A 27,293-nucleotide genomic window follows, 5' to 3' on the forward strand; every position below is an offset into this window, starting at 1 on the left:
CATTGTCAAGATGTTTGTAGAAATAAAAGTTCTATTTATAAAGTAAAACTGAACTATACTACTAACAAAAGGAGACATTGATTAAATACATCATTAATTAGATAATTTTTGACTGGGTTATAGTTTAATAAGAATTAAAATGACATTAGTATAATAAACAATTGCACTTTAAAACATTTTAAAAATTAAAAAAGTACACAACGAATACCCCACAATTTTACATCTTATAGTTTTTATACATTACTATATGAACAGAGAGGTTAATCATATGTAACCTTGTCAGAAAAAATGGTATTTTGTGTGTATAAGTTACAAAAAGTTGAGACAATATACTACATAGTGGTTTGTTCAGTCTTAAAACATTTTTGCTGTTTTAAAGTCAGTAGTAATGATTTTTTACAGATTTCCAACACTTTTTCAGAAATGGTTGCAACAAAGCTAAAGCAAAGTAACACTTCATTGGTATTTAGTGCAAATTTGCATTAATTTAACATGAAATGTCACTGTTGAACATTTACACTTTAGAAATGCTTCCACCAAGTACTGTGCAGAATACAGTTTCCATTATTACACTAGATACCCTTATGCTTGAAAAAAAACTCTGCTTTGAAGCTTTAGATTAAGACCATTCTTAATGAAAGCTCTATTCTATGTGATATAAGTGTATTGTATTAGAAAATTGCTTCATAATGATGTCATGCACAATAGCACCTAGTTATGCTATGCTTTTCGGAATACCAGTGTCTTTAATTTTTTAATCCTGACTGACTTTGCCTTCTTCATATTTCTGCCTGACTTCTTCTCCTAGATAATCCTAGAGATGGATTTAAGGCAGTTTAGTTCTTGTAATTACAAATACATAGCGCAGGCTTATAAACTCAGATAAAGTATAAGTTTAACTTAAGTGCTAATTCTTGGGGCTAGCAGAACAAAAATAATGATGGGCCCAATTCTTCCTTCAGAGACTCTACTTTGAAGGTGTTAAGCACTTTTTTCCAAGTGTCTGAGAGCAGCAGTGCCCCTATTTGTATAAAACTTTTAAAATATGTACTTACAGTAAGGGGAAAAGTAGGTATTTTAGAGAATCTCATTTTAAATATGAAACTGTGCTCAAAACTGATCACTTCAGAGAACCAAGAATAAATGAACTTGCTGCTGCACATCTACTCTAACATGTCCATTGTGTTTGTGCTGTTGTAAACGTGATACTTTGTTTTCCGTGGGATGGGCAATATTGTATTCTGTATCAGCTTTTGCTGACAAGCCCTTTCTGGATTCTTGGAACCGGAGGACACTGCAGATTTCATTCTGTTTTCTGCATAATTTAAAAGGCTCCTCCTCACGCTGCATACAGCAGTATTTGGCTAAAATAATTCCATGAAACCCATGTGGTAACTGTTCATAATGATACAATTTCTTCTGCTTAAATTTTCTCCCTTTATAGTGTTGTAGACTTAAAGGTTCCTCTGAGCCATATGGTTACAAGAGGGACATTCACATTTGTTAAAGACTTCCTTGTAAAATTCAAACTTGGGTGTGTTAAGGATTTATTTGCTAGGGAGGCTTTTTAAAATGTAAACATAGCTATCTCCATGGGATGTTAAGGATAGTAAAATTTTAATTACATGATGGACTTTATCCTTTTTTGTAAGCAGGCGATGAACATTTCTATTTTAGTTATAAGAAGTAATTAAAGTGTTCAGCTGCCACAGCAGATACCTGAGTTGGGGGTAAGTAAACTGCTTTCTGAAGTGTTTGGGCTGTATTGGCCAAAGTTCAGAAAGCTGTCTCAGCTACCTGAAGCTGCACACGGAGTAAATCAGAAGGAATGTAGAGTTAAAACTCTTGAGACTCCTAATGACTCAGCTTTCAGTTCTCAGCTAACCTCAGTCCTGCAGTCTTACTCCTGGGGGAGTGGACTGAGACTAATTCTACAAGTACACGAGCACAGGAATAGTTTTACTTATTTTAGTTCCAGTCAATTGATTTAACATTTTAATCTGCAGTCACTGTCTCTATACACCTTAATAGGGCTGAGCACACTCATGTACTTAAAGGACTAGAAGAAACATTCTGTCCCTGGCTTCTTTCTGAAAACTTTTTGATTTTTGTTTTAATAATAGATTTTTGTTTTCTTCCTAGCAGTGAGGGAATAGAGCCCTAGTGTGTTAAACCTAGGATGAAAGAAATTACTTCAGCATTTGGATGCTACCGTCTTCTTACTTAGCATTTGCAGGTGGAAAGAGGTCTCCTGAAGTTCTTCATTAGGGAAGAAGCTTTCAGATAGCAAGTAGAACTAACAGTTGATACAGTTTAACAACTAATTAAGAAAAAAAATAGGAATAAGAGAAGGGAGCATGCATCTTGCATTAATTTTCAACAACGGAGTTTTCCAAAACTTTTCCGAGATCTCCACTTTAAGGGTAGAGATTGAAAATTGCAGAACCAAATATTCACAGAATTTAAGGAGCTTCTGAACTGAAGTTCTGGCCCTTATTATTAGAATGGCTAAAATTTACATCCAACATCTGAGCATTCTTAAATTTTTGAGAGTTTGGCTCTGAAATTTCTGCCTTGACCTCATTTAGCCACTTAAAGCAATGGAATATATGATTTGAGTAGACTTTACAGTGAGCTAGAGCAAAATGGTAATCAGTTCAGTTGTCAGTCCTTCACTACATGCAGTTCAGTTTTGTCATGTGTAAAAAGTTGAATAAATAAAAAGAAAGCCATTAACAATCAGCAATAGAGAAGTAATTCTGTAGTTTACTTAATGATCTGTGGACAGTCACTCCAGGCTTTTGCTTTCCTCTTGGCTAATGCGAGCCAGGCTGGTTCTGTTGTCACAGGGTTAGCATCAGGCGTAGAGAATCTCTTGGCCACCTCTTTTGCCAGCGGTGTTGATGGAACAGAATCTGAAATTTCCACTGTTTTTTCATGCGGGAGGGGGAGAAAACAAACATTAGGTGAACAGTGTACTTTGTTGCAGACTTCTAGAGAAAGCTGTAATTTTCTGTGAAGGTGTTCTGATCTAATACTTCATCTTTATTTCCAATCCTTTTAGTTAAATCTCACTTTTGATTCTGTTTTCTAAATAATCAAATTAGGATAAGCTGAGTTTCCTTTTTCAGAGGTGACTCCATATAATGTAACTCAAATCAGGACAATATTTTCATAGTTTCCATGGGGTCAGAGAAAACATGTCCAGTTTGCCAGTCTCTGTTTTTACATAAATGTCTTAACTGCATCCGCAGTGTTGCCAACAATGGCAAATAAAGCTGGGATATTTTTTCTCCTGAAGTGTCCTTGGTAATGCAGCTGCTGACCATGTGTAAACCCACTGACCATGTGTAACTTCAGATTTAGGCTCCTTCAATAAGCACAGAGAAGAAAGTGGTCCTATAATTTTCTATCTCAGTTAACCAAGCCCATGAGGCTGTTGGAGGAAGAGACAAAACAGGTCCCTCCCATAGCTGTTTGTCTTAAAAATACTATTTTTAAGAAAAAAGCTGACAAACAGCTGTCTCAGTATAAAAATGTGTTGAATAAGAAACTGGCTTCTACCAACTTTATGAGCAGAACCATAGAAGTACATTGTAGAAGTCAGATGGGAAGATGATTATTTAATTCTGAGGCAGTGGATGCCATTGAAGGCAACCAGGATAGAAACGAGTCCTACCTGAGACCTCAGGAGTTTACTCTAAAAAGCTTAATTACAAAACTACTCCTCATTAATTCCCCATGGTACATTTTCTTTTATGCATCAAAGAATTTTAAATGTTCAGATTCAGTCCAAATTATTTTTAGTTGCATTTCATTTGCAGATTTTAAATACTTTAAAAAGCTTTAATCTTGCATGGATGGCGGAAATCATTTATTTTTCTTTTTAGTATAACTTTAATGACTTATTTTTAGCTACAAGAAGTAAATGAACAGCAAAAGCAATTATTGCTGTCAACAAACACTTTAAAAAAGGCTTTACCCTCTTAGCAGTTCCTGTTGTACAAGACTGAGGTGCAAGTCTGAAATACACCAGCTTTTTCCTGGGCTTGGGGTCTGGGGGGGGGTTGTTTGCTTGTTTGGGCTTTATTTATTTATTTATTTATTTATTTATGGTCCTTAGAGTAGGATTCAGCAAACTTGCTTATGTTAATCAAGTGCTAGCCCGGTCTTCTGCCTTAAATGCAGCCCTAATTGTAGGAGACTAAATAAATGTTACCATCCATAATAAACATATGCTTGCTTATATTATATTTGTGCAGTTGATAATGGCTACCTGATTCCAAATGTAAGCAGTAATTACATGGAGAGCAAATCACTGTTTCCTTTAGGGACAACACAATTTTATGCTTTCACTTTAGCTAATTCAAAATTAGTGATTTTTCCTCCTGAAACTCCTATTTTAGGGCAAACAGGCAGACTGAGGCTCTTTTTTTTCCTGGCCCTTTTTTGATCTAATTTGGCATAACCTATTGCGCTAAGCTTTGGTTTCTGCTAGAGTTCACAACGTGTTAAGAGTACTACACAGTATCATACTAGTGAATCCTTTTCAACAGGGCATCAGCAGGGCCTTCTGTGGGGTTGCGACAGAAGGAGGGTAATACGCTATAAAGCTTCTCTGCTACTGCTAAAGCCAGCTTGGACACTGGAAGCAGATTAACAGTGGAAAAGTTTTGGGCAAGCTATATAAAGTTTTGCAAATAAAACAGAAGTACTCAGGCGTATCTGCACTGTAGTACAGTTGCCATGTGGACGTAGCGCTGCCGAAGCAAGTAACGATAGGCAGGCTTGGGGGTCCAAGTTCAGTTTGGAACAGTCAGGATCCCGTCTGTAACGAGTGACAATGTTCAATCTTCACTATTGCGGGTATGCAAGGTAACGGAATCACCTCATCACTTGGACCTAGTTGCATTCCATAATTCTTGGCTTGGAGTGGTACTGTACAGATTCAGCTGATACATGCACTTACTGTCACAGAAGCCCAAATTGTTTGCTGTATAGCTTACAAAAATATTTCTTCAGTATCTATCTGTACTCTTCTCCTAAACCTTATTCCTAGGACTACTGTTGATTAGAGAAAAATTATGCAAGTTGCTTCTATTTCAACAATTACCTTATTCCACTCGTATTACCTTATTTGGGGGGGTATTTATTTTAATGTGCCTGATCTTTGAATACATAATTATTTCAGCTTTTCTAAGTGACAGGTAAAGTAGTAGGTTCTGGTTCCTTCAGAACCAGACTTTTGGCTGGGAGGGAGAAATCTGAACTTAAGGGTGACAGGTTGCATTCAACTTAATTTAATTAGCTTTTGCATTTTTGAATGAAACAAGAGGAGTACCCATTCCAAATATTCTGTGGAGAGTATTTCTCCTCTGCAGACTGCGAGGTAGGAGAACATAGTATGTCTTATTTACCACTCAGATACATTTTGTAGAAGTTTGGCACCATATTCCCTCCATGCTAAACCCCAACCTCAAGGCAAAACACTACTGCAATTGCAATTTACAGTAAATCAAATTCTGCTAATGTGCATTAGTCTTGTTCCAAAAACACTTGCTGGATGTGGCTTGGGGAGACAGACTAATTTTTTTTTTTTAACTTAAACTGAGGCAATTCTGAGCAAGTGCACTAGTGCAAGTTTAATAAGCCAGAGAACCTTGTAAAAACCTGTTAAAATTATGTACTTTCAACCTAATGGCCAGCACATAAGACTGAGACAAACAGTGCTTCTTGCTGAAAGCAGAAGTATTTATAATTTTAGGGGTAATATGTGACACAAAAAATGATCTGTTCACTTTCTCTGAACCACACAATGCTACTACTAAAAGCTCATTCCTAGGGTAAATCTGAATGAATCTCACACTGTACCTGTCACCGAAGTTGGAAGAGTATTAGACTTCTTCAGTTGCTCCCTTCTTTCTAGTCTTGACACAGCAGTCTCAATTTTCTTCTCCCCTTCCTGAGGTGTGGATTTCTGCAGTGTGCTTGCTTTGCTGCTGCTGCTTTTATTATCTGACTGATTACTTAGAGCAGCCTAGAATAGAAAGGAAAACTGTTAAATGAGAATGTCATGTAGTGGATACAAATGAGAGATGTCACACTTGGTGCTGTCCCTCCTCACCTGTCCTTTCCTTAACCTTCCTTTTAGGCAAAGAATCAGAACACTGATACTTCTAAAACTAATAGTTATTAAAGTTAGTAAAAGAAAACACAGCAAAGCTAAATTTATCAAGCTGTCATTTCAGTCAAAATACTGACCAGTTTGAACCAGTGCTACCTGCTAAATACAGCACTGAAGAACAGTATTTATGTTTGGGCAACCTCACACCCAGCGCTGTTTTCTTCAACCCATTATATATGTCTCTAATTATGTCTGTGTCCGTCAGAAATTTGGGTCTCAGAACAAACAAAGTATCCTTAGTTACCCACACAGTTTCCCTTTTTACCATCTGTGGTATCTATATACAGCATCACTGCTTATATAGCCTCACTTCTGTACTGCAAGGAGAAGCGTTTTACTTACTAATAAAAAAACATGGATAGTAAATACCTATTTAGAAAACAAGAAAGAAGAAATGCTGAATTCAGTGCCTGTTTCAAGCATTTTGAATGTTACATGTGACAGTTGACTTCTTTAATTCACCTACTTTATCTGAATAATGTAAGTTCTAATAAAAAATAAACAGTTAGTAATATTCACCTATATTCATCTATAAATAAATATTCCAGCAGCTATCCCCAAGTGCTAAGGTTTATCATCTTGTTTACTTGAGTTTTGAAGAACCATGTGGCACATGACCCTTCTGCTGCTGCACCACCCAAAGCAGCTTTCGTACCGCAGGAAGAAGCAGTGCATTTCTCACAGGGTTTCTTGCACAGTGGTCACGTTTATGACTGCCATTAACTTCCCATGATGCTAAGACAGCAGAGAAATCCTTTGGGTATCAGAGATTATACTAAAATAGCCACACCATTGCGCAGTATTTTCTCCTGGATGTCTCAGTTTTGCAAAAGAGAACTCAAGAATTTCAGACTACTGTTTACAAACCCTCACTTGAGCTTTTATGAAATACTACAAACTGAACAAAAAAAAAGGCCCCTTCACATAATAAAGCTAGCTAATAGTTACAATGATAGTATCAGTATTCCTAACGGGTAGGTTTATAAAGATTGCTTACGTTTTCTTTAGCCAGCTTCTCTGCTTGCTTTGCCTCTCTGGCTTGTCTCCGTTCTTCCCTAGTAGCTTGCTGCTCACGAAATCCCTTTTGTTTTTGAAGCGCTAATGTAATCCAAAGCGGTTGTGAAGTTTCAACTTTTTCCATCAACTTAGAGCCATCTAAAGAGTGTCTGCTCTGGAGGACTGGTTTTTCTGAAAGAAAATGTGAAAAGACCTGGTTGAGTAGTGCACAACATCCTTGTCTCAAGCAAACCAGTGCAACTGCTCTGCCTTGGGAAAGCTCTGGAGTTCAGCTCACTGAATTCACAGGCCTTCACGAACCACAGGCCAAATTCTGAAACACTGCCAGAATTTTTTCAGAAGATTAAGACCTAATTCAAGGCTCTCAAACAGCTGTCCAAATTTATCTTCTTTTTTTAAAAAAAAACAAGCCTACCGCAGACACAGATTAGATTTATAGCCTAATGTATTACATATACTCACTACGTGAGATATTTAAGTGAAGGTGATGCATATGCACTGATTATTTACACCTGTGACGATAGGGGGACAAGCCACTAGATAGTGCAATTTTCTTGTTTTCCAGTCATATTTTTAAGGGAAGTTCAAGAGTGTCCAAACTTCAGCCAAATAGAAGCAGCTGAAATTGTGTACTCCCATAAATGCCACTCATCTTAAAAAAAATTTTTTTAATTGTCACTTGAGCATTGCCTGTTTTCTCATTCAGTGATCCAACTTTAATGAAAGGTGAGTTTAATTTTTTCTTCAATAACTGAAAATTATGTAAAAAGTCTGTATCTTCACATTGAAAGGCACCTGGGCTGAAAGTCTGCAGCAGAAGAGCTTTTCACATTTTCCAAATCCATCTTTTATCTCAAAATGACCTGGTCTAGAAACAGCAGAACATCAATTACTCTTTTGCTCCATAGAGTATTGGTGCCTTTGTCTATTCCCAGAAAGAAAACAGGCTTTATTTGAGCAGTTACTTGAAACGTTTCATTGAAACTACTAAGTAAAACACTAGTCAAATACTGCACAACTTTTTAAATTTTTGTACTGGTGTTGCAGGAGGTATTCAAGGCTAAAAATGTTTCTGAGAACAAGCTAGAGACTTCCTGTACGCTGCATGAAATTGGGGCTAGCCCCCAGTATAGAGCCGTGAGCAGCGGAGAGCAGCCCTGCAGGTGCCAAGGGTGCTGCAGAGCTGGGTGAGCACAGAAACCCCCAGAGCCCCGTCCGAGCTCTCCTGGGTTGGCAGCTCTGCCTCCAATTCGTTTCCCCGCATTCTCATTTAAAAATAAAAGTGAAAAGAAAAAGCATATCTAATGTCTGTGTTCAAAGAAATTGTGAAAACAGACAGCATTTCCACTGAGATATAGTTTTAGAAATGTCTTAAGGCTTTTAAAAGTCAGGAATGGAAAAACTGGGAGCCAATATGGCCATTATGTTGTTTCTGCTACTGCAGAGAGCTTCTGAAATGCAGTCTCCTGTGGCCAGCTATATTAGGTAGAGAATTTGTCCAAGATAGGCACTAGAAGAGGACCTAGATCTTCTTAATAGCTTTAAAGCTAGATATATCATCCTAAAAACAGCTGCAGTATAATGTAATTTATAAAAATGACCCCTCTGCTTGGATGACACCATTACACATGGAACACAAAGTAATATACTCCATTGTTTGACTCACTAGGTAACATCTCTGTCGAGGAAAACATACACACTTCAGTTACGTCCTTGAAATTAATTTTCTTAAGCAGGCCACATTGGCCACAGCTGAGTTTGTGTGCATCTGAATTAAACTGTAGGAAGAGGACATCTCAGTCATTCACACAACCCTAGCCAAATACTGGTACTCAACAAATAACACACCAAGTAAGAATTATAGTTTAAGATCAAATTTCTGCCTCTGGAATTCCAGTCTCATTCTGGAAATGCAGACAATAGTTAAATGGTGTTTTCAAAGTACATACCTTTCTTCAGCAGCTCAGGCTTTTTGTCATTTTTTTCTCTCCATGGGATACTTATAGATGGGAAAAATGATTTCTTTTCTCTGGTTTCTTCCTCTTCATTTTTGTATTCATTCAGTGCTGCAGGGGGCACTGCATTTACTTTGTCTTCTCTTTTCCAGCTACCATCTGATTCAGCTTTAACCAACTTTTGCCCTAGAAAATCAGCTAGGTTTGATCTGTTCATTTTAGAGAGAGGAGATGATGGTGGCGTCTGGCTGGTGGGCTTTGGAGCTAAAGCAGGTTTCTGTGTGACCAGTGACTTGCAGGCAGGTTTCTCACGAGCAGGGAAAGCACTCTGGCTGACGGCTGGTAGGAGCAGTGGAAGGCCCGCTGGTTGTGAAATCTCCAGCACGGGAGTTGAAGAGTCTTTCAAGTCTTTTAGATTACCAGGAACATTTGCTCTTCCCATGCCAGGGGATGTACTCTCTTGTGCAGCAAAAACAGTGGATTCGTTTTCACTTTCTGTTGTTACTAGTGGGTCAGGCACACCGTCAAAACTATCTCCGGCACTGTATCTTTTCTTTTTCCTTTGCTCTACCTGTTGATCATAATGGAAACGTAGAGAGTAGTTTGTCCTCCGTAACTTTATTCCGAAAGGAGAAACATTTTCGTCTCCATTCGGTGCTGATTTATCTGCTTTTCTTGTGCTGTTTTTCTGCTGATTTTCCAGAGCACCTGGAAATTCTGACTGGGGTAATTCTTTGCCTGGAGAATGAGGAAAACTTGGAACAAGAAAAGATGGAAGATCTTTTGCAAATTTACAGCCTTCTGTGTTGTCTGTCATTTCACTGTGGGTTTCCATTTTCTCCTTAGCCATTTCAGCTGAGTTATCCTTAAGAGCAGAAGCCACTTCCTCATTCGAATCAGTGGATGAGCCCATGTTTCTCCCCACAGTCACTGTTTCATTGCCTTTTGCTGCACTTATATTCTCAGCATCTGAAATGTTTTTTGAAGTTTCTGAAAATTTCTGCCATGCTGGTGTTATCGAGAACTTTGCATTTGCAGATAAGGTTTTCCTCAAGTTACCATGAGGACCACCTCGTCCTCGGGGAGTCCAGTCATCACTGTGTCTGCAGACACTTACTCGGTCTTTCTCATTATATTTGCTGTTTTCTGCATTCTTTAGGATTCTAGAGCGGATAGAGGCCCACTCAGCTAATATGGCTTGGTTGTTCAATGTCTCTTGTGCGTATCTCATTTTACTGCTGCTAGGTCTGGGATCTGGTGTTCTTTTCTGAGCCTTCTCTGGTGAAGGCATATCCACACTTTTTCTTTCTTCTGTCAAGCCAAGTAACGATTTACAGGCCGTGTCCTTTATCTGGTTCAAGTTAACTGCTGTGCCACAGAGCTGTGCTCCAGTAACCAAAATGGCTGTATGGGGGACACACACAGATGACGGGAGTGTATGAGAGCCCTTGCTGGAAGTGTGCATCCTGTAGTCTTTGATGGATGAAGAAGAGAGTCCTGCTCCTTTGACAGGCATGACTGGGCTCAGATTTACTTTCTGAAATATGATCTGTTTCTCTCCGGAAGACACTTGAAATGTGAAGGGTCTGGATGCAGTCTGCCTTTCATCTACCTCCTGCCACCTTAGTTCTTCCCCTATTCGCTTTTGTTCCTGAACCTCAACTTCTCTCTTCAGTTTCTGGGCTAGCATTTCTTCTGCTGTTTTATTCTCTTTCTCTGGCTGTTTGATTTCTTGGGGTCTTGAGTCTTCTGGGAGCTTCTCCTCTACTGGGTGCTTATCAGCTCCTCTAGAAGACAACTGATCCTTGTCCTGTTGCTGTTCTAAGGATTTCTGTTGCTCTTGCTGCTTTTCCTGAAGATTTTGTCCTTCTGTGTCTATCTTCTGCTCTTCCAGCTTGTTCCACTCCTGTTCATTTTGTTCCTCTTGGTTTTCCAGTCCATCTTGTTGCACACTGTCTTCACTCTCCATGTGCATTTGTTTTGTGAGCTTATGTTTTTTCTGCTCTTCCCGTTTCTGTTGCTTCTCCAGTACTTGCTGGGGCTGATCCTCCTCTGTCTTTTCTCCTTCCTCCTCCTTCAAATGCTGCCTTTGTTCCTCCTTTTTATTTTGTTGTTCAAGAGTCTCGGCTTCTTTCTCATCCTTCAGTTTCACTTCAGGTTCTTGAAGCTCTTTCTCTAGCTCTTGTCTCTGTTTTTCCTGCCTGTTTTGTTCCTCCAGTTCTTTTTGTTCCTCCAGACGATTTCGTTCTTCTTCTTGCCACTGTTTTTCAATCTCATGTTGCCTTAATTCTTCCAGCTCTAGCCTCTTCTGCTGCTCCAGCTCTTGCCTCTGTTGCTCCTCCAGCTCCTTGAGCCTCTGCTGCTCCTGTTCCTGGTGCTTCTGCTCCTCCAGTTCTTGCCTCTGTTGCTCCTCCAGTTCCTGGAGCTTCTCTTCCTCCAGTTCTCGCCTCTGTTGCTCCTCCAGTTCCTGGAGCTTCTCTTCCTCCAGCTCTCGCCTCTGTTGCTCCTCCAACTCTTTGTTCCTCTGCTGCTCCAGTTCCTGGTGCCTCTGCTCCTCCAGCTCTTGCCTCTTTTCTGCCTCCAGCAGTCTTCTCTCCTCTTCCTGGCACATTTGCTCTTCTATTTTCAAAGATGTCTCTCCTTCAAGGAGATGCTGCTTGCTCTCTTCTTCACAATGCCTTCTTTCCTGCTCTTTTTGCATCTGCTCAAGTTCTTGGCACCTTTGTTCTTCCATTTCTCTTTGTTCTTCCATTTCTACAATCTGCCTTATCCTTTCAGCCTCAAAGATCCCCCAGTGATCTTCGTTTCGTTTCTTTTCTGCCAGCTGAAGCTCCTTCTGTTCATCTTTGTTCTGAATTAGCTTGTCTGCTGTGATGTAACCTGGGTATCTGTCTGCATATAACTGAGTTTCTAGATCCTCTGGCTCAAATTCTGTTACTGTTAAACTTTGTGATCCCTAGAACAGGGAGAAAAGTTTGAAGTTACTTAATATTGCATATTGGCTTATTATGCTTTATAGTGAAGAAACAATCAGTTGCAAATACGGTAACTTTTTTTTCTTTTCTTTTCTTTTTTCTTTTTTTTTTTTTACAGTGATGTAGATTCAGAGGGATGACACTCCAATTTATTGATTACATCACATTACATTACATACATATACCCCTCGGCACTAACCTACTGGAATGATGTCCTTTAAAAAAAGAAAACAAACCCAACAGTGATAAAAGTATAATGCTAAATAATGAATCACCATTTGGTATACATGAACTAATGCAGACTGAGACCTGCCATTACAAATGTACAGAAGCCTGAGGAACAGACCACAAGTTTCATATCCCTGTTCTATTACTTAGAATTCCATTCTTTAAGCTTGAAACATTTAGTACCATTTAAAGACATTGCTGGCCAGCTCTTTCATTGCAAATCTAGCTGTTACTTGCAGAGACAGAAGGTGGCCCTGCAGAAGACAGCTGTGTAACACTAGCCAGGAAAGAACACTGCTCAGAGAAATGGAATTTGGTTGCCTTTCACAAATCCCGTATATTCCTCTGTATTACCAGTGCTGAGATTTTGGTTCTCTTTGCGGGAACCTTGGAACCACCTACAAATAGAAAACCTAGAGCTCCCTAGCAACACTGTACTGTACTGAGGCATGTCGTACTTGCTGGTGATGGAGATGATCACTGAGTATGACCTGAACCCATCTGAAGGAGCATTAATGAGGTCAAAGAAGTTTTAGTCTTTTTTTTTTTTTCTTCCCTTGAGGCACCTTCTGGTTCCATGTGCCTGCCCCACAACACTCACATGTGAGTGCAATACCTGTAATAAACTGAACGGAGAGCTTCTTCACAGCTTGCTTATACTATAGAGACAAGGGTCTCTATAGTGACACGGTCTAAAGACAAGCTGCACTCAAACAATGCTTCCCAGCAATTTTCATGAGGAAAACAGCTTGGCTAATGCCATATCCAGCTATCATTTGTCCAGCCATCATTTGGTTCCAGTTATACAAAACCATTCTGCTTAAACAAAAGGCTTATTTTAATTTCTTCATTACAAGAGTTAGAAATGCAGGTGCAATGGTGGGGCAGAAAGGTCATCGGCATTGGTACCTCTTCTGTAGCCTGTGTTAGCTGAATAGTCTGGTCCCATTTACAAGCACTAATAAAATGTCAAGATAAAAAACAAAATAATCACGCAGTAAATGTACCAAACTAGGATTTGATCATTCATTCTAAAACTGTAGAAAGAGCTCTTTTTACTAGAAAAGCTAGAATCAGGACACCCTCCCAATGTCAAATCCTAGTGGAAGTACCGCAGGTGTAAGTAGTATTTGTCTCAACTAGCTATACTAAAAACTTCTGTGCTTCTTGTCTCCAGCTAAGGTTTCATCTTAAGTTCTCTGTCTTGATTTCAGAACAAAACAAAACAAAACAAGCACCACCTTGTTTTGCCCTGAAGTCACAAGATGACTTTGTTGCAGAAGCTTTCAATAACTATCCCTAATGGTGTTCATCATGTCTGAGGCCAGATCTCTGCTGTTGATACTCCTGGGGCAGCCAGTTATGGTTATTTTGTACCCAGCTTCAAAAGCAAATCCCCTCCTCTCCTTATTTGACCAATAGTTCACTACCTTTGTTAATCTCCTGTGCTTTCTTGACATCCTCTGCTTTTTTGGCTTTACTGACAGCTTGTGTTTAGCTGCACTGTTGTCTAGACGAGCAACAGCCTGGGGAACTGCATCCAAATTGATTGTTTCAATTGTGCCAGAACAGGAAAATTGTCTTTTTGGCCGAGATGATTTGACTGGAGCGACCTGTTTGTATCACAAACACAAAGAAGCTATATTAAGCTATTTGTTCTATTTAAAAATATATAGTAAAAACTTTGCAGTCTTGAATTCAAAAGCAGTTATTAGCAGAAAAGATTTCAAACTCTGTTTTGTCCATTGTAGAAATCATAAACTTCAGACATGAAAGTTATAGCTGTAACAGTTTCCTGTTTCCAGTACCACACATATGTTTTCATGCTTTTCAGTTAAAAATTACTTAGACCATTTAACAATTTTTTTTCACAGTTTAGTTCCACTCTAGAGTTGTTGGGAATGGGAAGGGCAGAGACAGAGCTTTCAACAATGTTCCTAAGACATTTTAAAGTTTGCTTAATGTGGAAAAATATCTACATCTAAATTTAGATTATACACTTTAGGCTAGGCTAAGTCAGAATGACTTATCTAAGCATTACAATAGAAGCTACAGAGTACAGCTACAGAGCTGTACTGCCTGCATGGGAGATGACTAAGACTCAGATGCCCCAGGCCAGCACAATGCCCGCAGAAGAGCTTCCCTCTACAGGACACAGTCATGTGGAGTTGTCCAAGCTAGCACCCAAGAATAGCAAAAAAATAAAAGAAAACTGACTTTGATTGGTGCTCTTTCTTTTACACTGCACATATTTGGGTTCAGAAACTGCAAATACAAACACAGGAATTTAGTGAGACTACTTATATGAATAAATACAGTGGAAGTGTATGTTTAGGTCTATGAGGAAGAGTCTGCCGTCACAAAACTACAGTGAGTGCCTGACTCTTCCATAACTCACTGAACTATCATTGTTACAGTTTCATTTGGCACAAGCCAAGTGGAAAAGGAAGATATAAAAACACAAGGGAGAAAACATCTTCTGTAAGGAGAGAAAATCACACATATTGTTTTCAAGACAACTGTGTAGTCTTTGGAGGTTAAATATATGCTAATTAGGGAACCAATCACTTAAAAAGTTGATGGAATATTTTGCATACACTTACTGAATTACATGTTGGCATAACAAAGTATTAGAAGTACTTATGAAAATTATGGCTCTATGATTAATAAATCAAATGCAGGAATGCTGCGAGACCAGTACAGATCAAGTTCTGCTCAGCTTTCTGCAATCAACTCTTCAGATAGAAACAGATTTCTCAATCTTAGTTACTGCTTGTCCTAAAACTGCAACGTTCACAAAATTTTGGATGAACAGGAAACAATGAAATGAACATCACAGTAAAAAGTGACTGTCAGACTTCTAATAATTAAAATTAGAAAAGCATTCAATGCGAACTAAGTATGAAAGCTTTGTTACCTTTTCTTCCACTTCATGTCCTGTTCCAGGCAAATTCATAGTCCTCAACAAATCTGCAGTGTCAATTGACTAGAAAACAAGATTACCACAGCTAGATATTAGAACATAAAAGATCTAATAAACAGGATTCAAAGAATTGTGGAATTGTGCAATTTAGATATGAAAAAGGCCTATTAGTTTAGTGGGGTTTTTTACACTATTTCCTGTCACAGCAAAATTGATAAACACTTCTTTTTTCTAAATATTATGATTTTCTTTTTGTTGCTCTTTGAATCACTACTGTCTATACAGAAGCAGTTACTGATACAAGATACTATATGAGACAAAACACACTTCCTTAATGAGATAACTAGGTTCAAAATTAAAAGGAAAAGCACAGCTTTGTAGGGTTTCAAGCAGTTCTTCATAATTTTTTTTTCTCCTGATCTAGGCCTAAAAAAACTAAGAACCTCATCTCTTCCTAGTCAGGCATTACCTCTGCTGCAAAGTCCAACTAGAGATTCTTGACAACTCCTTTTCTTCACAAGAAAAAGTCTTGTGAAATCATGCAATCAGACCCTAGCTAAGGACTCCTCTGCTATCTTCCCTTTCAAAGCCATCTCACAGGAGGGGATTTTAAGGCACAGCATTCATCACACTCAGAAACATAGTTATTAGTCACTGTATCATAGCAGTACTTCATAGCCTAATGAATGTTGGGATCCCATTATGCCAGGTGCTGTACACACATGTTGAAGTACAAGCTTTTCTTCTAAACAGATTATTAGCATAATGCCTAAAAAGTCACCTTTACAAATACAGGGTAAATAAAATCCAGAACCCTTGCCATTGATCCAAGTTACTGAGGAAAATCAAAAGTCACAAACCAACACATGAAACATGCTTGAAGCACTACAGTACTATGCAGTCCTAGACACCAACTTCTGAGCAGAAGCCACCCCCAGGGACCTATGCAGAAAAACACCCAGAGGAGTTACAAGGCCAGCAGCAGAGACACAAACAGAAACCAGGTAAGCTGATTGCCATGTACCAGAAAGTCTCTGACAAAGCAGGTAGGGAGCAGTGGCAGTAAGAGAAAAGTGTTCCTCCTCTTCCTAGGTGTTCAGTGTTGGTTTGCTGGTTTCTGTCTGCACACTTAGAACTGCAGTCTCCTTGCAGCAGGAATGCTTGCTCCTTCTATATTTGGAAAACTTCGTGCAAAGTAGCATTAAATTTGTTTTTAAAAAATTGATGTTATTTAACAGAGCAGACGGTAAGGATTGACTCTCTCCCTCCTTATTACACAAAGATATTTCTGTGAATTCTAGTGCTTGAATTAATTTTCCTTTGAGTTGGAGGTCACTAGGTGACATTCTGGTCTCTTGTGGGACCCAGCAAGAGAGCTGTCTGCCAAAAATGTACGTTGGTACCAAACACGGAGTCTTCTCCCAGTGCCAAGATATAAGCCAAATCTGTCTCCTTGTGCTCTGACGTATGCAGGATGCTCTTGATTCACCTTAAGTGATTGCTTCCTAAGGGACTATTTGTGAAGCAGAAGAAATATACCATATTTTGACTTCACTTTTAGCCTTCCAGGCTGCAGGGGAAGAGGAAGGTGTGTGTAATTCCTATCCAAAAACCTGACTCTCTGACAGATCCAACCACAGCCTTGAAGGAAGGGGTAACAGGTAAGAGGAGCTATGCTGCCCTTTGAAGACTGATGAAGAATTTGGGCCACCTCAGCCAGAAACCTCCCTGCTACATGTTTGGCTGAATATAGGCATAAGCAACAGAAGACACTCGCTGTCACTGCCTTTCATAGCATACATACATAGCTATATTCAAAGGACTTGTGAAATCATGCAATTTAAAGATGGAAAACCACATAGCTATACATAACTAGCACTAGGGCTAATGAACATGAGCTAAGGCCCATGCCCTTGTGTCCCTCCAGGATCTTACTGGCTGCATGCACACAGGCGGGTTGTTGCGTGCCTTCCCCAGAGGTATGCAGGCACAGTCAGCTTCCTCTGAGCAGTTAAGGATTTCCCTTTGTTCCCCATGTTCCCTGCAGCCATCACAAGATTAGAGGCTTTCCAGAGAGCTACCATCACTACCTGTGTTCCTACACTATCTTAACAAGCCCTTTTAGGCACCTGAATGCCTATAGTTCCTGGCATCAAAATCTCTATGGATAATTACCTGAATTATACTGGATACCTGGATTCATGGATAGTTATCAAAATATTTCTTTTCCTTGTCTTTAGCTTCTGTTCCATGAGAAAATGGATATATGCCCTGAAACCAAGTATTTTACTGATTTAGGCTCCAGTCCCTCTCATTTTGGAAGGATTTTCATTTTTGGCATGCAGTGCTACACACAACTCTCCATGCTGGGAAAACCATAGATATTTTCTGTCTCACATAAGTTCCCATCTTCCAGCTATGCTGCGAGTGTTGTCTGCTTTGCTGGAAGTTCAGAGCAGACATTCAAACTGGTGATTTTGTATCACCCTGCTCAGGACACCAAGAGCATACACTTCTTGCTGGTCCAAGAAGTATGAGCTGAGAAATCCCACCCACATAAAACAGCCCACTGAGCTGAGCTATGCCTCATTGGATACATCTGCCATGCCCCAGTGAACTTCACTATTTCAGTACCACTATGATGCTGTGAATATGTTGATTTAAAGTGCTTACTTTATTACCACTGTCTGAGAGCACTGTGTCCTGCTGAGTCTCAATCTTCATGGGGCTACCGAGCAATACATCCTCTTCTACACTAGCATATGCCTCCCCCATTGTCCTCATAGAAACTGTCATTTGTGGAGGCTGCCCAAACTTAATATTCTTGGCCAACTGTTGCTGAAAAACAAGAAGAGAAAAAAAAAAAGGTATTTATATTATGAGCAAAATAAGCCAAGTCTGGCATGCACCCTTTCTCCACATACAAATACTCAGGGCAGCTTCTGGCTCTGGACAGAAAACCAACTTGAGACTCACACTGCTGCAGCACAGCAGCCACTCCCTCTTTTTTCTCTCCCCAAAGTCATCAAGGTCAGGAATTACAGCATGAATTGTGATTTTGGATGATCAACTTGAGATCTCATCAGTGTTGCCAATTTTTTCAAATTTATTGTGAATCTTGAAACATTTCTCCTGTTTTTGTTAAATCTCCCTATGTTCCTAGGTTAAGACTTTGTTTATAAAAGCTGATTATTAAGCCTTACTATTGCAGTGAAGCATTAAATTCACGACCCCAGTTTACCGTGAGAAGCTAAAACTGTGCCAAAAGGCAACCTCTTTCTTCTCCAGCCCCCAAACTCTGCATCCCATGCAACCATAGTTTTTAAAGATATCATTATAGTGAGGCTCACTTCTAAGTTTTAAATGTTAAGGCTTTGACATAACCCTACCTTAGAAGGGGCAAATTCTCAAGGGAGGGGAAACCCAGCTTCTCTGAGATACTTGATCTCACAGAAACTGTACACAAACTGTGTTATGCTCATGTGCACTGCCACATCACCACTTCTGCACAAGAAAGTTTATTCATGGGTGTTCCAGGAGATCTATGGATAAAAGAGCTTTAGAGCTTCCACGCCATATATTTTCCTTGTAATCGTCTCTCAAGGGTTACAAGAAAGTACTCTTGAATTACATCAACAATCAGATGAGTAAAATAACAAGCATATAATATCTGCCATCAGGTAAGGTCATCTGAGGAAATTACATCTTTGGGTAATGCTGGGATCCATATCACAAAGTCTTTGAAAGTAAACATCTTTTTAGCATAAGTTAAAAGAAATTCTCTTGAAAATGGAATAAATAGGAGTGAGGAACATTTAGTGATAGATTTTCTTCCTGAAACATTGCAGAGACTCTTTCTCAGAAGAGAGGGGAGCATGTAGTTATTTTCCTGCCTTAGTCTCTTTCAAGGACTGCAAATTCTCCAAAGGAGATCTCCCATCTCTGTCTTTTGTTGCTGTGAACATCTACAGCTCAACAATATTCGCAGCAGGAATTCACCTGTGTGTCTTTTGTTCAGTATGAATGTCAGTTACATACACGGACCCCTGGCAGGAGTTTGCTTCTGAGAACTGCAGAAGACTACAGTAGATGTTATGTAAAACAAAGACATTTTTTTTTCCCTGTAGGTTAGAATCGGTAACATGACTTGGGTGAGGAGTCGGCAAGGGAATATACCTTTTAATAGTAGTGGGTAAAACTCTAAAAGGATTCAGGTCAGATCAGTCTTAGTTGCCATCATTGCACAGCAGACCGGATTCTTATCTAAAGTTTATCCATGGTATCCACAAACCATTACCAGGTCTCTATATCAAACTTTTAATACAAAGTACATGCAGAGACTCAATAACCATGTTATTAAATTAGGACAGTTTTTCTCAGTTTCCTTACCCAGGTACCCATCTAGATTCTGGCAGTAAGTAATATAAATCATTTTGACGAATTGGATGGTTTTGAATGCACAGATTTATTTCTGCCTAGATACTGGCAGTGCACCCATAGCCCAAAGGCAAGAGTTTCAACAAGTCCTTCCAGGCTTTAGTGCTATCAGTACAACTCTCTAATTTGAAATCTTACATGTTTCCACTGTGTAAATAGGAGTTCAAGACAGTAAACAAGTTTGTAGTAGGTACTCTAAAGGCAGTAATTCTGCAAGCTGCTAGTTCTTGCAGCTCCTCTGATAGCAGGAAAAACTAATTTAAAAACAGCTTCTTAATAAGGTGTTTTCTAATTTGAGGTCGCTCCTTTCTTCATCCTACAGTGGCATTCCTAGGCAAGTAGTTCTCCCAGGCAGAAGACTGGAACTGTTGAAATTAGCTGAGCAACTACTCAAAAAGACTAAGGATTTCAGCATGTGTTTCATGGTAAGAACATGTATACGTGTATATATTGCTTGAAATGTATTTTGGAGGAAGGGATAGTGAGTTGTTTGCTTGATTTTCTGATATTCTATTGTGTGTGCAGTGAATGGTGAGTTGTGTGTGAATGGAGCTACTGTACAGAATATTACGTACTTTAAAAAGAGTAGCTTTTCCAATTGTGATCTAGGATGCTTGAGGACTGTGCTGTAAAAATGGATATTTGTACACAAAGTTTAAAATGTTATTTTCCTGATATTTCCAGGAAATAGAATATTTGCAATATTTCTGGACTGTATGAAGTCTTCAAAATTCTTTCATAACATTAAAGATTTATTTACTCAGACTTGCATAAATCAGTTTGAAGACTGAAGAAGAAAAATCTACAAATCCTCACATTCCTTACTGTACAGAAGGCTCTTTTCTGTATTTATTATTGGCATTTTTGAACAAATGTATCTTAATTAAATAAACTCTATTAATAGAGTTATTAATTTCCATCGGTCAATTTCTTTCAGTGCATTTTAATCTCCAAAGCTGATGCTGAATAGTAAATGTAAAAATCTCAACTAGCTTATTGTTACCACAGAGCAAATTCATTCTGATAGTTTTCAAATAGTTTAAAACCTGCTTTGTTCTTTTTGAAAATGTCCTTTTACTATTACTACAGTGCAATTGCCCTCTCTCAAAAAAAATTACACAGTAAAGAGATTCATTAGCAGTTACGTAAGTCATAAAAACCCTAAAAATGCATTCCTGAAAGAATAAAAAACACAGAAGTTTTGCTTGAAAGTACATAGATATTTTAAGAAACAATGTCCAATCCAAAAATGGACAGATACATAAAATTAAGCTGCAAGGCCACTGAAAAGAGGAGCATCTGTTTTAAATTCTTCAAAAGTTTCAGTTAGATATATATTTCTGACCACAAAACTATAAATCCTGAAAATTCCCTGTGCTGACAGCACATGGATGATGGTTGCCTAAGGAGGATTACTTGCAACTCCAATTATTAGAAGTCACAAACATGATATTTTACTCTTCTACCAACGTGCAGTTACACACAGTATGTTTGAATACCCTTTTGGAAATTTCCACAGATGCTGGTCACAGTTAAATGTACTTGGTCTCTTTTGGTTTGTGAAAGAAGGCTTGAAATTTGGCAGCCCACAATCGTCAGCCTGTTTCAAAATCTGGTTGTCAGCTAGAAACAGAAGGAAAGAGTTGAACGTTTCCTGTCTGCAGTTTCTGCTAAGAAGTCATATCAGCTCCTATAGGCTTTACTAGTCCCCCAGTTTGCAGCCAGCAGATAGGTATTTCCACAGGTCTTATAAACCGTTCTCAGCAGCAAAATAAGATAGCTACCACATATGCCAATTACACCATGAAGGAATGGCTGCTAGGACCACACGTGCATAGGAGCTTCAGAATAAGATCACCAAGTTGTGTTCCAGCCCAGGTTTACCTTACCCTCACATTTTTTCTCTAAGATTAGAAAGGTGTGTATGAATTTGTCTACTCACACCCAACCCAGGTGGCTGTCGGTGAGGTGCCACTCCACAGTAAGGGGTAGGGCGGCATCTAGCTGGGAATGGGAAGGTGCAGCCACAGCCACGTTACATGCCTAAAAGCACATGAATCACACCAATTCTGAGGCTACTTGCCCTTAGTTACCTCCCCCTCAGTAAATCTGTAGCCCTTCTCTTTCTGCTGCCCTTCCTCCAGCAGCCAGCCCCGGGCCTTGGCTTTTGGACTTTACAGTGCCAGGAACAGCACACACCCTCTCACAAGCTGTGAGAGCAGGAGGTGCACTGTGCAGGCACACACACCTTTATGTAAAGGCAGAAGGCTATTTAATCCCAAACTCTCTTGCAGCTTAGACCCCTTTATAGCAATGCGTATGTACTCTATTAATGTCATGCCTTCCCACCCTGGGGTATGTACTTTTGACCACACTTTCCCACACCTCGAGAGGAAGCACCACTATCTGCTTTCTGAACGGTCCCTGGAAGAACACCAGCAGCTGACATTTGCATCTGCTATTTATTTCAGGTCCACCTACAAGACGGTTGTATATGGCACAACACTTATCAAAAATACAACCCTGGCTCACTATCCCACTGCTTTATCTATGATAATGTCATTTGGGAACCATATTTTTAGGTAGCTAGGGTAGATAAAAGGAAAGTACATACCAGAGCTGTACCCAAAGGATTATTATTGGGATTTTCTTTGGCAGATGGCCCTGATTTTGTATCTCGTGTACTTCCAAATTTCTCTTTTTTGTGGGAAGTAGTGCTTGTGATTTTTTTCGTGATTCAGTCAGTAAGTGATTTTCAGCCATAGGTTTGGTCTTTGGGAAGAAAGGTGGTGGATATACTGGTAACAGTAACATCATATTTGTGCTGCAACTGTAAATAATGCATTTATCTAATAAAGGCAAAGAAATACTAGAAATTTGGAAAAAAATTAAAAGGTTTGCACTCATCGAATTTCACTAATTTAAGTCTTTCTCAGTTACTGGACCATGACACAGACCCACTTTTATTTCATGAAAAATAATTTGCTAGAGCATGATACTATTTAACTAACATCTTTACACCAGGTTACCATTAAACTTCAGAAATAAAACTCCTAGGTTAAACTGCTCTGCATTAGTTGGCACCTGCAGCAAATTAAAAACCTTAGACTTTTCAAAGCACTCTTTGTATTTGCATAGGAAATGCCACAGAACAAACTTTCCATATTAACCAGCAGTGAGCCCAGATTGGACCATATGTCTCCTCCTTCACTCAAATTTGGCTCCTCTTCTGCATACATGCCTGCTTGCACGCATGTTGGATTCAAACCCCCTGGAACCACATTATTCTTATGGTTTCATGCATGGAGTGGATCCAAAACTGGAAAAGAGCTTGCTGTGTCCACTTTAAAATCATCAAAATAGTAGAGTTTGTACTACTTTAGCTGATTCTATTCAAACAAGTTTTACAAGAAGTGCTGGTAATATTTTTGCCTTCAACTCAAATATTTGAGTTGAAGTATTTATGATGCATTCATTATTTCACAATTATACATAACTATATGACTAGAAAACAGAACTTTATTTATTTATTTATGTGGGCATTGCAAACATACATGAGAAAATAAGCAGCATGCCTGGTTTGGGCCATTATACTTCAAGAAAGAGTTTGAGAGAGTCCAAAGTAGAAGAACGGGAAAGAAGCAAACTGTATACGGAATGGCAGAGGGTCTGTAGAGATATGTAATTCTCTACAGAAATTCAGAAAACCTAGATGCAAAAGAAGATTCCAGGATAAAAAGTAGCAATAGACCACTTATAGATGTTCATCTGTCAAGAGCAAGACTTTCTGGAGAGTCTGAAGACACTCACAAGGACTGTGGTATTTGTCACCTGAATCTCCCCTTGCATTGTATTAAAAGCAAAGCAAATGCTAGTAAGGAAAACGGAAGCTGATTTTCAAGACTGATAGATTTAATAGGATTTTATAAAAAAAGGATTCTGTCTGAGAAATGCTAGAATGATTAGAAAAAAGTGATAAATTTAGTTCATAAAGTGAAAAAAAATGTTGAATGTGAAGAAAACAATTAGGCTGTGCTGGCACTAGAAAATATTGGCAACAAAGAAATGAACTGTAAGAAATACAAAGCTGGGCTGACAATCATTCAGTGAAAGTTCACTCCCAATTCTATAAACTGGAGAACATCAAGTTACAGGAAAATAGTTTTGAGGTTTAATAAACTGCTCTATAGCCTTGTTGAAATCTGGGCAATATTAAACATAAGCAATAATGGGAATGGCTTGTAGAATACAGAAATAAAAATGCACAGAGGAGTAAGCATTGGCTCAACCATTAGCTAAGATACATTAATGAGTAAAAGAAAAAAAACAGGGAATCAAAAACTGAACAGCCATTCACTTTGGAAGGAACATTCTTCAGTCCAAAACAGAGAAATTTGAATTTAAAAATTGATCCTCTAAAATTTGACCAAGAAGCCTAGATGCCCAAAATTTGCTAATGAAGAGTCTGGCTCTTATCATAATTAATCACTGTGTAATAAATGGTGTTTTACAAATTTAGAGAGTGGAAGTTTTGTTTGTTTTAAATCATGTGGCCACATGAAACTAAAAATATGTAGTCCAATAGTTCCTAAATGGAATAAGCTATAGGCCACAGTCAGTCTTTAATATTTCTTAGGGCTGACTGCTACAGCCTCATGGACGACTGATGATCCAAGACAGGTTCAGTGAAGGCAGGAGGCAGAGAACAAGCTGTTGCCCGGCCTCCAGAGACAGAGATAGCTCCACACCACCATATCATCAGAGCAAAGGCATAGATGCCTCACAACATTAACGCTAAAAATATGTTTCAATTTTACTTGCTAAAGTTTTTGTGGCTCTGAAACAGAAACTGACTTCTGTTCATTTGCCGACCATTTCTGGCAAATATCAAGTAGTAAGAAGAGCAATCACAACTGCAAAATGTGAGCGAGTAGATCTAACACTCTTTGGCGCAAGGAAAAAAAAAATATATATGAAAGGGAAGCACGTAAAGGCAAGCTCCCAGAGTTTCTTTTAGGCTTGTTCTGGTACACTGCTGTATATTTAAATAAAAAAGGGCAGAACAAGAACCAATTCAAGACTGACATTGTGGAATGTGGGTGTGTTAAAACAACACCAGATCCTCCAGACCACTTAAGAAATTACATATTGAAATAATTTAGATTTTAAGCACTTTTTTGGGTCTCACTCATAGTCTTGTCTGAAAAGAAAAGTACTACATCCTGAGGAACTAAATGAGTTCAGCATAAAGAGTACCAATATCAGGGGCACCATCTCTTTGTGGGAGCAGGTTCAGGCTGGCTTTCTATACTGTATCTTTAAAAGTACATAATGATAAATAGTAAGAGATCCAAAGGACATGAAAAAGACTGCTTTTACAACAGCATATGTCTTGAGCCAACACAAAATAACAGATTCAGGACATACAAAGGGTACAGGAGGTTAACAGGGAAGTCAGGCTTTTCTCAGCCTGACTTCCAGCACACACCAAAACCTTTGAACATGACCAAATCCATTTACAGAAAGCCTGATAAGATGAACTCTGCCAATCTGAAAATCAATAAAAAGTAATGGGAACTATTCCAGAAAGAGCTAATTTACCTTGAGTACAGAATTAGAAAAAAAGAATTTCTACAATAAGAAACCGAGCCTGCACACATGCTGGCCAACTGCCCAAACTCCCACATTTAAAGAGAGTTTTGCACCATTACACAGCATTTCATTGTGAGTTCATCAACACTCCAAAGCTACCGGAAGTATAAGGTGAGAATGGGAAATGACTTTTGTGGTCAGCAGAATGAGATCTGGCATTATCAGTATCAAACAGCTTGTGTTTCTATTCTGATTTCAGAACCCTTTCACATTGGACATCAATGTGAGCAGCATGGTGCCTCTTAGGAAAAAGATTCAAGTTTTCCAGGAACGCTTTACAAAACCACCCCAAAACAATTCCTGAGAATAGTTAAAATCTGTGGTACTTTTAATCTCCGTTTGTAATACAGAAAGTTCAGAGTCAGATCAAGGCATTTCTTTACTGAGGAGCATGTTGCCGGGTGAATTGAAACGGAAAGTGCTGCACATCCAACGTGATATACAAGTGTGGGCAAAACCACAGTAATGTTGATGGCAAGGCCTATGACTTTGCTGGGAGCTGACCACAAACATGGTTTTAAGGAGTGGAATGCACTTCAGAAGAGATGACTGTCTTCCCATGATTTGAAGAAGTACAAATGTTCCCAGCAGGCATGAGACTGCAAAAAAGGACTTCAAGCAGATACAAATTTCTGATATTGGAGAATGGGTATCAGAATTCTTGTAATTGCAAAATTATGTAGCAAACACAGTCTGCTTTCAGAATACTACAGTAGAAAAGAATGGGGTGTAAAGGGGAAATATGGAAAAGGGATAGGAAACATCACCAACACTGAAAAGGGAGATCCAAAGGTTATGTCATGGTTTTGAACTCACTGGGTTTTCTAATATGTGCAAAAGCTCTAGGCGAGTCTGGAAAAATGCAGAGAGAAAAAAAAAAATCAGGAAACATGATGTTTGCATTAAGTCCATCTAAGACAGGAGAAACCTTCTGCATGGTATCTCATGAAGATGCAATGAAGTGCATTACTAATGATGCATATTACCCATTTGGAGAGAAAGAACCTGGCAGTCAGTATTTGTTGGTTGCTATGGAATATGGAAAATATCGCAAAATTCGCTCAAATGTTTTAATGGCAGATTCCTAAGTGAGTCACAGACAAACCAAAGGAATAATAATCCCGAGCTCTTAGGATATGCAAAGCCTGTGTATTGTTTACTTTGGAGAGCTAAACATATCTGATTTTCATGAGGACTGTTGGAAGGACAGTAACAGGTCACTGAGGAGGTTTGATTTCTACTGATTTGCTCAAACCCTGAAACTGAAGAGAAATTCTGGAAAATATCCAAAGTGTCTGGTATATTTTATGAGCAAAAGATAAACTTACAAATCAAATGGAAGCAATTTGCATGAATTAAATGACAAAGGAACAGTGAAAAATCAATAAAGAACTACGGAAAGGCAATGAGAAAAAAAAGTAATACATAAATAATTAAACCTACACTGCTGAGAAGTCTCACACCGTATGCCGTGCCCCCTCTCCTCTTTTCACTCAGTATCATATCTGCAGGTGTAAGGATGGACATGCCAAACCCATGAGTTCAATTCAAATGACCTCCACACGGCTGCAGACATTTCTAAAGATTTGCTTGCAGGATCACCACCATACCCTTCAAGACCAAAGCTTAGACCTTCTGCAAATTGTCAGAATCACTTGCATGGCTAAGAAACTGCCCCAAGGTCACTGAAAAAGAAACCCACCTTTATCCATGCTTAATACATCCCAGAGCTCCAAAGCCCATTTACCACCACATCTTAAATATTCATACTACTTATAATTTCTTACCTGAAGAGTTTTGACTTTTCCTAGAATGTTCTCCTGTGACATTGCTTGGATTGCCTGTTCACTCTCTGTTCTCCCATCAGGTATAAAAATACTGTCATGGGAAAAAGCTCGAGTGCCCATAGAATAATGGGAAGA

At 38.9% G+C, this 27,293-nt stretch overlaps 1 protein-coding gene across 1 annotated transcript; it reads right to left on the reverse strand.

The window, feature by feature from the left end:
• Positions 1-28: 28 nt before the first annotated feature.
• Positions 29-27,293, reverse strand: CRACD (capping protein inhibiting regulator of actin dynamics). The gene is made up of 8 exons (XM_013949520.2): positions 27,159-27,293; positions 17,956-18,120; positions 15,277-15,345; positions 13,790-13,972; positions 9,151-12,112; positions 7,182-7,372; positions 5,872-6,037; positions 29-2,927 (listed from the first exon to the last, which is right to left on the reverse strand). The coding sequence occupies exons 1-8, from the start codon at positions 27,276-27,278 to the stop codon at positions 2,767-2,769; spliced, it is 4,017 nt and encodes a 1,338-aa protein (XP_013804974.1). The 5' UTR covers positions 27,279-27,293; the 3' UTR covers positions 29-2,766.

Source organism: Apteryx mantelli, chromosome 5 (assembly GCF_036417845.1).
Source record: "Apteryx mantelli isolate bAptMan1 chromosome 5, bAptMan1.hap1, whole genome shotgun sequence".
Lineage (NCBI taxonomy): Eukaryota > Metazoa > Chordata > Aves > Apterygiformes > Apterygidae > Apteryx > Apteryx mantelli.

Bases quoted from the DNA above. Each gene is read 5' to 3' on its own strand.
- CRACD (XM_013949520.2), bottom strand. From the start codon at position 27,278: ATGGGCACTCGAGCTTTTTCCCATGACAGTATTTTTATACCTGATGGG. The intron at 12,113-13,789 runs GTAGTGAACTAT...TCCCTGTTCTAG, and splicing joins AGCACAGGAGATTAACAAAG to GGATCACAAAGTTTAACAGT. The intron at 2,928-5,871 runs GTACAGTGTGAG...ATGAAAAAACAG, and splicing joins TCTTCCAACTTCGGTGACAG to TGGAAATTTCAGATTCTGTT.